Source organism: Bombus pyrosoma, linkage group LG9 (assembly GCF_014825855.1).
Source record: "Bombus pyrosoma isolate SC7728 linkage group LG9, ASM1482585v1, whole genome shotgun sequence".
In the NCBI taxonomy this organism is placed as follows: domain Eukaryota; kingdom Metazoa; phylum Arthropoda; class Insecta; order Hymenoptera; family Apidae; genus Bombus; species Bombus pyrosoma.
In genome coordinates, this window is record NC_057778.1 from 13,368,182 (window position 1) to 13,380,509 (window position 12,328).

The 12,328-nt window shown below is 27.7% G+C and overlaps 4 protein-coding genes across 5 annotated transcripts; 3 read left to right on the top strand and 1 right to left on the bottom strand.

Moving 5' to 3' along the window:
* Nucleotides 1-44: 44 nt before the first annotated feature.
* Nucleotides 45-2,172, top strand: LOC122570999 (dolichyl-diphosphooligosaccharide--protein glycosyltransferase subunit 1). The gene has a single exon (XM_043734123.1). The coding sequence runs from the start codon at nucleotides 163-165 to the stop codon at nucleotides 1,987-1,989; it is 1,827 nt and encodes a 608-aa protein (XP_043590058.1). The 5' UTR covers nucleotides 45-162; the 3' UTR covers nucleotides 1,990-2,172.
* Nucleotides 2,173-2,219: 47 nt separating this feature from the next.
* LOC122571000 (putative deoxyribonuclease TATDN1) lies at nucleotides 2,220-4,442 on the top strand. Its single transcript, XM_043734124.1, is given in 6 exon segments — nucleotides 2,220-2,630; nucleotides 2,785-2,964; nucleotides 3,403-3,796; nucleotides 3,862-4,065; nucleotides 4,218-4,252; nucleotides 4,255-4,442. Coding segments are annotated over 6 exon segments (885 nt in total). The 5' UTR covers nucleotides 2,220-2,590; the 3' UTR covers nucleotides 4,287-4,442.
* A 587-nt stretch (nucleotides 4,443-5,029) lies between these two features.
* On the bottom strand, nucleotides 5,030-8,775 carry LOC122570998 (transmembrane protein 214-A). Its single transcript, XM_043734122.1, has 9 exons — nucleotides 8,562-8,775; nucleotides 8,153-8,349; nucleotides 7,380-8,063; nucleotides 7,091-7,301; nucleotides 6,870-7,009; nucleotides 6,007-6,133; nucleotides 5,642-5,898; nucleotides 5,423-5,574; nucleotides 5,030-5,361 (listed from the first exon to the last, which is right to left on the bottom strand). Exons 1-9 carry the CDS (start codon nucleotides 8,686-8,688, stop codon nucleotides 5,235-5,237), a joined length of 2,022 nt encoding a protein of 673 aa, XP_043590057.1. The 5' UTR covers nucleotides 8,689-8,775; the 3' UTR covers nucleotides 5,030-5,234.
* Nucleotides 8,776-9,341: 566 nt separating this feature from the next.
* Nucleotides 9,342-12,308, top strand: LOC122571260 (GPI mannosyltransferase 4). Of its 2 annotated transcripts, none has more exons than XM_043734825.1 (4): nucleotides 9,342-9,938; nucleotides 10,047-10,102; nucleotides 10,520-11,058; nucleotides 11,149-12,308. In XM_043734825.1, exons 1-4 carry the CDS (start codon nucleotides 9,761-9,763, stop codon nucleotides 12,056-12,058), a joined length of 1,683 nt encoding a protein of 560 aa, XP_043590760.1. In that variant the 5' UTR covers nucleotides 9,342-9,760; the 3' UTR covers nucleotides 12,059-12,308. The 2 variants fall into 2 exon arrangements, with proteins under 2 accessions (XP_043590760.1, XP_043590758.1); XM_043734823.1 differs by having other exon boundaries at nucleotides 9,344-9,938; nucleotides 10,047-10,447.
* The last annotated feature ends 20 nt before the right edge of the window (nucleotides 12,309-12,328 follow it).

A 12,328-nucleotide genomic window follows, 5' to 3' on the forward strand; every position in this document is an offset into this window, starting at 1 on the left:
AGTATATCGTATAATTCGTATATGAGTTTCGTGTCTACATAATACGTGGTTTTAGATAAACGCCACGTCTATGATGATACCGATTGTAACTCGTTTACCGGTTAGTTAAGAGTGTTAAACGACAATCAACAGTGAGCCGAAAGAAATTTTTACGTGAAAAATATGATTAATCGTAGTTTAATTATATTGCTATGGAATATTGTGTTACTTTTCGGATTAAATATCCAATCTTTCGCTACTGCCAGCTCCATTGATCCCGACTTGAATTTTAAGAACGTGGAAAAACATATTGATCTGCAATCTCAATTAACAAAAATTACAACTAGACTTATTTTAGAAAATGGAAGTAAAGATCGACACATGCGAAATTTCCTTTTTTCACTGGAACCTGAACAAAAAAGTAGTCTTAGTTACATAGCAGCTTATAGAGAACCTGTACGAGTTGAATTAAAGCTAACCAAAGTGAAGGTAAATGCTTATCCAGATGAAACTTTCTATCAAATTGAATTAAAAGACCCATTGTCTCCTGGAAGAACTATGTCTATTGAAATTGAATGGATATTAGCTCATGAGCTTATACCTCATCCTAAAGAGATCACACAAAAAGAAAAACAATTAGTAAAATATATAGGAAATATTTATCTTTATGCACCATATAGCATAATGAAACAAACAACCACTGTATCTTTACCATCACGTAATATTGAGAGCTACACTAAATTTAAACCTGTTTCACAGAGTGATTCATTTATCACATATGGTCCATATGAGAAACTTTCTCCATTTTCTTATGAAGAATTAAACATACACTTTGAAAATAATAATAAATTCCTCACAGTTACCAGACTTGAAAGGAATATTGAAATATCACACTGGGGTAATATAGCAGTAGAAGAACATATTGACTTATTACATACTGGAGCATTATTAAAAGGCTCATTTTCACGATATGAATTTGCCAGAGAACCAAAATCATGGGAAGCTAGTATTCAAAGTTTCGATACAATTTTACCTGCAGCTGCCTCTGATATTTATTATAGAGATGAAATTGGTAACATTTCAACATCACATACTCGTATTAAAAAGGATTCAGTAGAACTAAATCTTCGTCCAAGATTTCCACTGTTTGGTGGTTGGAAAACTAAATATATAGTTGGATATAATGTACCTAGCTATGAGTATTTATTCCATTCTGGAGATCTATATACTTTAGAAATGAGATTGTTGGATCATGTTTTTGATGATATGGTTGTAGATGAATTAATTGTAAAGATTATCTTGCCAGAAGGTTCCAAGAATATTGAATTAAGCCTTCCATATTCTGCAACACGTTTGCCAGATTCTCTTCATTACACATACTTAGACACTACTGGTCGTCCAGTAATTTCTGTTACTAAGAAGAATTTAGTTGAGAATCATATTCAGAATTTTAAACTAAAATATACATTTCCACGTATATTGATGTTACAAGAACCATTGCTTGTAGCCGCAGCTTTATATTTACTATTTTTATTAGTAATTACTTATGTAAGACTTGATTTTTCAATTGACAAAGATGAAGTTTCAGAAAGTAAATTAAGAATTGCTGGGCAGTGTGAAAAGATCTTAGCTGCACAAGATCGTAGAGTAACTTCTTACAATGAACTAGATGATCAGTTAGCATATCTTAAAGCGAACAAAGATGCTAATGCATTTCTATCTGTAGTAAAAGGTATTAATCAAGAATATAAGAGTGCAACCAATTCTATTACTGAAATTGCACAACGCTTGAAAGGAGAATCAGGAGATGTATATGATCGTATTCAAGAATTACAGAAATATGATAGAACTTTAAAAGAACTTTATAATCAACAACAAGCATTGTATGTAGACAAATTAGTACCAGGCAAGATAGGACGTCAACAATTTGTAGAAGCAGAAGCAGCTATTACAAAGAAAAAAGAAGAATGTGTTGAGAAAATAAACTCTATCATAAAATCACTACAGTAATAACATTTTCCTGAATACTTTCAGTTAAAAAAATATTTGAGAACAAGAGACTCAATAAAAATAATTTAAATAATAGGTTATAATAATAAGTTGAAAGAACGTTTCCTTTACAATGAATTAAAATTTGTAATAAAAAAAATTGTAATAAACGTAATTTGTAATAAATATATATTATAAATTATACATTTTATATTTTTATTATCCATTTAGTTATGATACAATAATGACGCATATTTTAAGTCGCTACTTCGAAGTAGAGGATTTATATCTGCAATTCTTTATAAAGGATTACAGAGACACAATATATGAAAGTACGTAGTATACTATAAGTACAAAATACATATACTTGCTATGCTGAAATGAGAATAGAAAATAATATAAAGTACGTCCAATGAAAATTACATTGATTTTCACAAAATATAATTGTAATTAAATTCATTGCATGTGCAATAAATGATAAAAAAATATAATTTCTATTTTCATGGCATGTCAAATATCCACTCATATGTTAGTATGTATACAACGCCGGTTAAATAAGACACCTGCTAACCTTTCAGACAGCATCGTGTTTGAGAAAACTGTCATTTCACTGATAGGTTGAATGCTCGGTAGTAGAATGAGTAATTTAAGAAAATTTATAGGTAATTAAATTCTTTATTCAGTAATCGTATTAACATTTTAATAATCGACGTTTATGCATGAACTACAGTGTATCTTTGTGTTTTTTTTAAGATATTTATAAAAAGGTTATACTTTAACAAATAATATATTCTACCGTTGTTAATTTTAATGCAGACATCGGGGCCAATTTGACAGATCCTATGTATCAAGGAATTTATCATGGATCACAAAAACATCTACCAGATTTGGATAAAGTTTTAGAACGAAGTTGGAATAATAATATTTCAAAAATTATAATCACTGCCAGTAATATAGAAGAAAGCAAAAAGGCTCTTGAAATAGCACGAACAGATGGTGAGATGCTTTTGTATAAATAATAAAAACATAATATTAATTAAGTATAACTTGGTGTACTGTCGCGTCTCTCTATCACAGGCAGCTATATTTTATAATTTTCAAATTCTATTTTTTATATAGAGATATTAATGTTTTAGAAACAAGTACAATGATTTTGGTACAATTAACATTTTATGCACCTTACAGGCTTTCAACTGTGAGGGTAAAGACTTATTGTTATAATGTACAGCTACTGTTTATTTCTTATTGTTAGACTGAAATACAATCATTGCATATGAAGAAACCAGTGAAAGAGAGATGCAATGGTGTTGTGATTCTATTCTCTAACTACAACAACAAAATGCATGTCAATGGAAATACCTAGGTACATATTATATTATTATTTTTTCTCTTTTATTGAATGTATTCATATATTGACTGTTACGTATATTTCAGAGCGACTATTTTCTACGGTTGGTTGCCATCCAACACGTTGTAATGAATTTGAAGAAAGTGGCAACCCAGAAGCATATCTCAAATCATTATCGGATCTAGCCGCAGACAATAAAGATAAAGTTGTTGCTATTGGTGAAATGGGACTAGATTATGATAGGCTGCAATTTTGCTCCAAAGATATTCAAAAGAAATATTTTGAAATGCAATTATCTTTATGTTCCACTTTAAAGTTACCAATGTTTCTACATTGCCGTAATGCTAGTGAAGATTTTGTAAGAATTTTAAGAAAACATAAAGATACATTAACAGCTGGTGTTGTACACTCTTTTGATGGTAACCCAGAAGAAGCTAATTCCATTTTACAAATGGGGTTGTATATTGGTATCAATGGATGGTATGTTAAATAAGTAACATATTTATTCTATATCAAATAATTAACACACATGATGTTATTTATAGTTCTCTAAAAACAGACGAAAACCTTTTCGCTGTTACAACTATACCATCAGATAAATTGATGATAGAAACTGATTGTCCATGGTGTGAGATAAGGCCTACACATGCTTCTGCAAAAGATGTTATTACTCATTTTCCATCCATTAAAAAGGAAAAGTGGCAATCTGATAAAATGGTCAAAGGAAGAAACGAACCATGTACCATAGTGTAAATATATTGATCAATTTTTAAACTAAAATTTGCAATGATTATGATATAATTATGATTAAATTATATTTACGTTGCATACTTGTTAAAAAACAGAAAGATTTTAATTATAGGATGAAATATATATTATTATTTGATTTTTTTTTTTACAGCCAAATTTTGGAAGTACTTGCGCGAATTAGAGACGAGGAAGAGGAATATTTATGCAACCAAATATATAAAAATACAATGAAAGTCTTTTTTCCTCATGAACTTTAACACAGTAATACAAACTGAAACATTAACTTCATAATCAGTGTGCGTTTTAGTATTGCACGCTCACACATATAATCAGGGAAAATGCTGTGAAATTATATAAAAAAAAAAAATAAACATAATTTCTACTAAAATCATTTCTGAGAAGGAAGGAAATGAAATACATTTTTACACGCATAGTTCTATGGATGTGACGAGTATCACATTCCACTGATCTCTTTCCATATAAAACTTTAATATTTGTTTCTCCTTTTTTGTTAAATTTATCATTGTCACTATAATCATCACCATTAGAGTTGCATGATTAGCGCTATTATATAATTATAATAATAATTACTATACATATATTTATCAACATTATTCTATATGTCCTATGAATATTATTATTATTATTATTATTATTGCTGTATCCAATGACATTAAGTTAATATTTTACATGTACTATAAAATCAACAATAATCTATAATAATCCAGCTTTATTTTTGTAAAAAAAAAGATAATACCAAAAAGTAATATTATTTAATACATTGTCCGATTTATAAATCAACTTGTTATTATATTATTATTCAACACCATATTAGAAACATTAAATGAAAATATATTAATGAATATACAAATAAGAGGTTTTAAGTTTGGTACTACATACATATAGTGTAGTCTATATATTACTTTAATAATTATTTTGACAATAGTAACGTAAAAAAGAAACTGACATTTTCGTTAAATTTATGGATCTTAATATCATACTTAATAGTATGATACATTTTTCAAATATCACAGGTAAAATGGCCGTCACAATATATTTGGAAATGTATAATATCAAGTTCGGAATTGTAGAACTAAATGCAGAGGTATGAAAGGAGATTTGTTTGATCACCGAAAAAAATCGGTATGCAACTTTTAATAAATTTCATTCATGGAACTTTAGAAAGTGTTTGCACCTTTTCATACACCCAATCATAAGTTTGACTCGCTAATGTCTGTGTGGTGTCAATAGCTTTTGAGGCATAATTTTGCAAATTTTCTGGGCTTAATTTTCCACTAAAAACATAATATTATAAAGTACAACTCTTTATACTTAAAAAACTTCTTATGTACTTACACAAAAACATTATGTTCTAGCCATTGAAGTGTTGCAGTTGAGCGTTCATTCAACTTTTCCACACATAAATTTGAATAAAGTTTTACATATTCTAAACCTTGATTACTTCGTAATTTAATTTCATCCAACATTCCTGGGACATAATACTCTATCTATAAAGCAAACAAAGTATTTACTTACAGTATCTACAACTTATATATTGAAATCATTAAGACTTACTGTTTGTACAATCAGTGGACCATTTCTTCCAATATATTCTGCAATATTATCATAAACTTTAAGAGAAAGATGCTTCATTAAAAGATAAGCATCTCCTGCTAATTTAATATAAGGTTTACATGTTTCAACAATTGTTTTATAATGTTCTGGTGAAGTATCTTCTATAAATTCAAGTGCTTTAGTGGAATATTCTTGCACTACAATCCATGACTGTTGTCCATAGGCAACTAATCCAGTTCTTTTTAAAAACTTATTTACTAAAAAGTTATATTATAAATATAAAAATTAATATACTTAAATAATATTTCAAACAGACTGAATATTTCTTTTTTTGTATATATATATATATATATTTATTTATTTACCTTTAAAATCATCATGTTTGTATATGTCATAAGTAAGGATGGCACTAATAAGAAGTATTAACAAAATAATTCCCTTTTTCCAGGAATATTTCTTATTAGCAGAAGCTGTCATTTTTAGTAATAAAGCCTGTAATGAAAGTGTAATAAAACAATGTATTACATGTTAACTTATTTATCATTTAACATAACGAGTCTAAAGGTCAATATCAATTATCAAAAGAGCAACCTTATTATAGATGTATATATGTAAATGAATTTAATTTCTGAATACGTACTTTTTACTCACAGAGTTGATGAAGAAATGAAAATATTTTCTAAATTATTTATTCTAAAATATTGTCTGTAGTATGTATCTTTGTACAAAAAAGGAATGACGCGATGAATGATGTTAATGTCGTCAGTAGCGATGCTGTAGGGACAATATGCGATCGATAATCCCCTTCCGAAAAAACAAACGTACCTAACCTACACTATATTTGAAATTCAGATTTCTCAAAATCATTCAAATATTACACTCACGACTTTTCAAAATAAAAACAAGCTCAAATGCAAATTTTGCAGATTATTGCTGGAAAATTATACGTATTTAAACGTATTTCCCCGCTCGCAAACAGGCAATTAGCCTACACGCGATTTATACGTTACGTAGTATTCTGCTGACACTCATGCTTTGCGCATATACGTGTGTATACGTATGTTAAGGCATAGAATACAATAATCAAATGTTACGTGAATTATTTCCGTATTTCAAGACATTTGTCACATACAATGCGTATAAAACATTCTAATTTCGGTAAAAAGTATTATTTTTATATAAATATTAAATATATATATTTAATACAAAAACAAATATTTAAATTTACCTTGCATATCTTACTACAATTATTAGCAAGACCTTCATCTTTGCCCTTTTTCCACCTTTCATTAATTGTCTGAAATTCTATACATGTTTCTTTTAAACATTTTGTTTCTAATGTTATGTGCAAATCATGCCATTTAGCATCTAAAAAAAATTAAATAAAATTAAATTTAATAAATCCATTATATATATATATCAACTATAAAGTTAAATCACTATTCTTACCAATATGCATTAATATTAAATGAGATTGATATAAATTTTTGACATAAACAGACCTCCACACAAAGAAACAAAATGGATCTGTAGTCAAACAAGTCACAAGTGCTTTGATTAATTCATCCCTATAATTTGTATCTACCTTCTGTGTAACTTTTGTAATTAACAATTCAAATAGCTTCACATAACTTATATTCTTATTTTTAAACAATATTGACTAAAAAGAATAAAAAAAAATTATGTCTATTTCATACTAAAATGGTGTTTAGTATTAATATGACACTCAAATACCTACTCTTAATTTTTCAATGCTGTTATTGATCTCCCTGCTTACAGAAACAGGAATATTAAATTTCCCAGAATATGTATCTTCTACAATATCAAGATAAAGTTCTGGTTTAAGATCATAACAGATGTCATGCCCAAATACAAGATCATTCAAAATTTGTGCTACATAACTACAGTAACTCTTTGTCTCTAACATAGGAGACATTACTTCATGCCATACTTTCAAACCCACAATTAAGTTTTTTCTACCAGCTTGTGAGATTGCCCACAATAAAGAAAGACCAATATTTTTTCTATTTTGATAAGAATTTTTTACACGGATCAATTTAGAAATGTTAGCAATTGTCATTTCAGGATTAATACGTGCTAGAAGTTGTAAAAATATTTTGTGACCCACAGCAGGTGATCCCTTAACCATATCAGTAGCCATTGTAGTAAGAGTATTTTCATAAAAAAGTTGGGCTGTTTGTTTGCCTGCCATATCAATTGCTTTTTCTAATATGGAAGAAATTGTTTTAGGTACTATACTTAAAGGATAGTCTTTAGGTTTCCCAGAAAAGACTGCATCTTCTTTATCAACAGGTATTTTTATATTAAGGAAGGCAGCAAGATCTTTTAACCAAATTAATGGAGCTTCAGGAAATTTAGTTTGACTACTAGTAAAAATATTTCGAAGCTCTTCTGCATTAATCTGTTGGAAATGATATTTCAATATCAATAAACTTATCTATAAATTATACAAAAAGAACATTTTTTAAAAGTATATATATATATATATACCACATTTAATGCATCTTTTATAGACTTTGGGGGTTTTTCCTTTGGTTCTTGCTTCTTTTTCTCAGATTGTTGCTGTTTCTGCTGTTTCTTTTTTTCTTCATTCTCTTTCATTTTATTTTCTTTCTCTTTTGACGGCTTTTTATTTTCCTTGTTATTATCCAAATTATCATATAATGTTTTTACTTGACTTAAGGGAACTGAAAAAAGATAAGTTCTGAACTAACATACTTTCATCTGTATAATGCAATAAGCATATTTTCATCTAGAAACTTTATTTTTGAATGTATATATAAAGCAATTTTACAATAACATTTTATTTGAATAAAAGTGTTTATAAATTTTAAGAATTTTTATTAGTAGCAAATAAAAGTGATAACAATTTTATACAAAGTTGAGTAGAGACACTTACGAAAATCCTCCACTTTTGGTACATTTTCGATAAATTTCTTTTTTTCTACTTTTGTAAGTTTATTGATCTTGCTATTACTTTTGTCTTTCTTATTTCTTCCAACTATTTCCCACCCACCAGACGACATAATGCTATAAATGCAATAAACAAATGGGCAGCTAATAATGCTATTAAAAGGTACTGAAGTGTTTGTTGGCAGTTGGCAGTTGGCAGTTATGTTGCTGTCCGTATATCGTAGGTACGTGGTCGCGCATGCGTAGAAAGTTGCCACGCGCTACTCTTTCATGAAATAACCTTCTTAATCCTTTTATAGATAGGTAATTAATAATAACATGTAATGTCTACATTATCATGACATTTATTATAAGTAATATAAATAATTATGAAATATCCAATTTATTATCAACTAGCAAATAACTAGTTAGAAACTAATTAACTCAGAAATTTCTTACTTTCACTTCATAATAAATGTTGATATTATAGTTACAAATATATATAATTTAGCGTTTTATATATTTAATTATGTAAAAACTGTAACGTGTTCCTGCTATTCGAAAAGAAAGAAATCAAAGAGTTTTTTCTTAAAACACAATATTTCTCATTTAATTAAGTACATAAAATTACAATGTTTACATGAAATAATACTTTTAAAAGATATTATTACAGTAAATTAGATATAACTAAAAAATAAATATACAATTTTATAAATTTAATTTTTTTTTACATCGTCAATGAATCATAAACAAAATTTAATTTTCATATCAGTCCTGTTTCAAGAAAGAGTAAAATAAATAAGAACAAATTATATGATGTGACATAGATATGTAGTATGAATATGGTCAAACTCTATTCTTTGGTATGATAGTATGCAATACATACTACACAGATTCATACTATAGTTATGTCGTCTCTAACTCTTATAATCTGTGTTGTTCGTTGTATAGTATAATCATATTTTATATGTGCTATAATGCGACGATACAAGAGGGAATATCATGTTGTAAATATGTTCAAATTAAGTATTATTTGACTGAATAAAGATAATGTAATAATACAAAATACTATTTGACTGAAATATATATTATATATCCTCGAATAATCAAAAAATAATGATAATCAAAGAGTCTTACTAATTTCTTTAACCTTGATAAATTGACATCCTGTGAAAGATTGTTGCCCGGGACTGTTTGCTAACAAAAATGCATTTCAAAAATGAATATCGTAGATCCATAGATGAATACAAACCTGCTGTACCGATAAAAAGAAAAATGAGCCTTTATTGGATTTTAGTAATCTTAAGAATCATATTAACTCTTATTCCTCAAACAGGATATATTCATCCTGACGAATATTTTCAATCTATCGAAGTCATATCTGGTAAGTACAATAATATTATTGTCTAGGAATAACATGATTAATTTATATGTTTATTTATATGTTAATTTATAATATAAATAAATTATGGGGGGAATTTATATTTTGTAGGGGATTATTTTGACATTGACGTCAACAAACCATGGGAATTTAATTCAACGTTTCCCGTAAGAACTGTTTTAATACCACAAATCATAGTTGGTATGCCATATTCAATTTTGAAGAGACTTTCAAAATATACAGTTTTTTATTTGGGTATATCATTGAAATCGCCATATTTTCTTATATCATCTCCACGTTTGTTAGTGTGTGGCTTATCTTTTATATCAGATTATTGTTTGTATAAAATCTGTTACATATATGGTCAAAATTACAAAATAAGACTGATCATTTATGCCAGTTCCTATGTTATGCTTGTTTATGCCACTCATACATTATCAAATACTATTGAACTGGTGTTAACAGCTTTATTATTATATTATACATCATATTCTATGGCATATTCAGAAAAGGTACCAACATATATACTATTATGATAAGAATTTATAGACTGGTTCATAAAGTGGTAATATTTATCATTTTAGGTAGTTGTTCAAAGTGATTATCTATCAGATAAATATAATGAAGCAAAAACTGGTATAGAAAGAGTAAAATACTACAAACTTAAAACTACATTGCCGCCACATTCTTTAAATCATTGTATAAAAATTGCAACAGTTACTGTGATTGGTATATTCAATAGACCAACATTCATTGCATTTGCCTTTGCTCCTATCTTCTTTTGGCTACAGAGAGGTTTAGGTTCAAAAACTGTAGGTTTTGGAGACTTTCATGTTCGAATATTCACCTTCATTGCTTGTGGAATACCTACCACTGTTTTTTTTATTTTAGTTGATAGCTTTTATTTTGGTTATTTAACAATGGCAGAGATAGGTAATCTTGACATTAGCATGAATAACTTTGTGGTAACACCACTGAATTTTCTCAGATACAATTCAAATACTAAAAACCTACAGGATCATGGCTTACATCCTCATTATTTACATTTGATAGTAAATGTACCCCTATTATATAATGTTCTTGGAGTTATTGGCCTTTGTACATTTGGAAAACTATTATACAGGTAAATATCTCAATAGTATTGCCTACAATAAATATTACACAAAAAGTTAATAATGTGAAATAATTGATAAAGGACAATTATCGTTTACAGTGGTTTAAAAGCACAATGGTTAGATTTGCCACGAATACAAAGTGTTGTTGGTTTAATGACAACATCTTTTATTACACCTATCATATTATTATCAATGTTTCCTCATCAAGAGCCTAGGTTTATTATACCAATATTATTACCTTTGACTTTTTTGTATGCACCAAATATAAGTCAAAAATCAGGAGTTGACACTATCGCACGTATTGCAGAAGATGATGAGTCCTCAAATGCATTTACAACAAGAAATAAGTTGAATAAACTACAGATTTTTTGGTTTATATGTAATATTGTATTAACGTTCTTTTATGGATTTGCTCATCAAGGTGGTGTTCTACCCTTATCAACTCATATAGCAACTGAATTAAAAGCAAAACCAGATCTTACACATATACATTTATTTACATCTCACACTTATTCTGTACCAACAGCACTTTTACATTTAAGAAATACCAAAAAGACATATGTAAGTAGTGCAAATCACAAATATAAATTGATAAAAGATTTTTATCTTTACGAACAAGGATCAAAATCTTTAAGAGATGTATGTAATGTTATTGCTTCGAAACTTCGTGAATGTGAATATAAGTATGTCACCAAGAAGGTACCATATAGATTGTATTATGCTCTTCCTGCCACAGATTTGGAAGAGTTTATTTTTATTCAAAATAGTATAAATTTATTCAATTATCATATTGCACATAAATTTTATCCGCACGTTACAGTTGAAAAATTACCGTTTTCAAAAGCTGTTAAAAATATTACGCGTTTAACAAATCTAACCACATTTTCAGTGGATAGATTGACTGAAATTATGGATAACATACTTGAGGTTTTTCAACAGTTTCAATTGTTATTAATACGAATTGAGTATTCAGTAGGTAATAAATATAAAAATATACATATATCATGAAAGGAATTATTATAATTCATAATTACAATATTCTAATTTATTCGTTAAATTAACGTAATACGTATTTATTTACCATTTAGTCACTATAATAACTACATTTGTTACTATAATAAGAAAAAATATATGATTATTTCATATAATATGAAAACATATTTGTAATTCTTAATAGTGAAACAATATTATATTTAAAACTTACATTAAACAACCCGTAAGATTATCCTAAATTAGGATCCATATAAGATATTTAAAATATGCATTATTAAAATTTTT

Excerpts from the sequence above, each read along its gene's own strand:
- LOC122570999 (XM_043734123.1), top strand. The coding sequence starts at position 163 with ATGATTAATCGTAGTTTAATTATATTGCTATGGAATATTGTGTTACTT.
- LOC122570998 (XM_043734122.1), bottom strand. The coding sequence starts at position 8,688 with ATGTCGTCTGGTGGGTGGGAAATAGTTGGAAGAAATAAGAAAGACAAA. Across the intron at positions 8,064-8,152 it reads TAAAAGATGCATTAAATGTG|ATTAATGCAGAAGAGCTTCG; the intron begins GTATATATATAT and ends CATTTCCAACAG. Across the intron at positions 5,575-5,641 it reads GTCCACTGATTGTACAAACA|ATAGAGTATTATGTCCCAGG; the intron begins GTAAGTCTTAAT and ends TTTGCTTTATAG.
- LOC122571260 (XM_043734823.1), top strand. The coding sequence starts at position 9,761 with ATGCATTTCAAAAATGAATATCGTAGATCCATAGATGAATACAAACCT. Across the intron at positions 9,939-10,046 it reads ATCTATCGAAGTCATATCTG|GGGATTATTTTGACATTGAC; the intron begins GTAAGTACAATA and ends TATATTTTGTAG. Across the intron at positions 10,448-10,519 it reads CTATGGCATATTCAGAAAAG|GTAGTTGTTCAAAGTGATTA; the intron begins GTACCAACATAT and ends TTATCATTTTAG.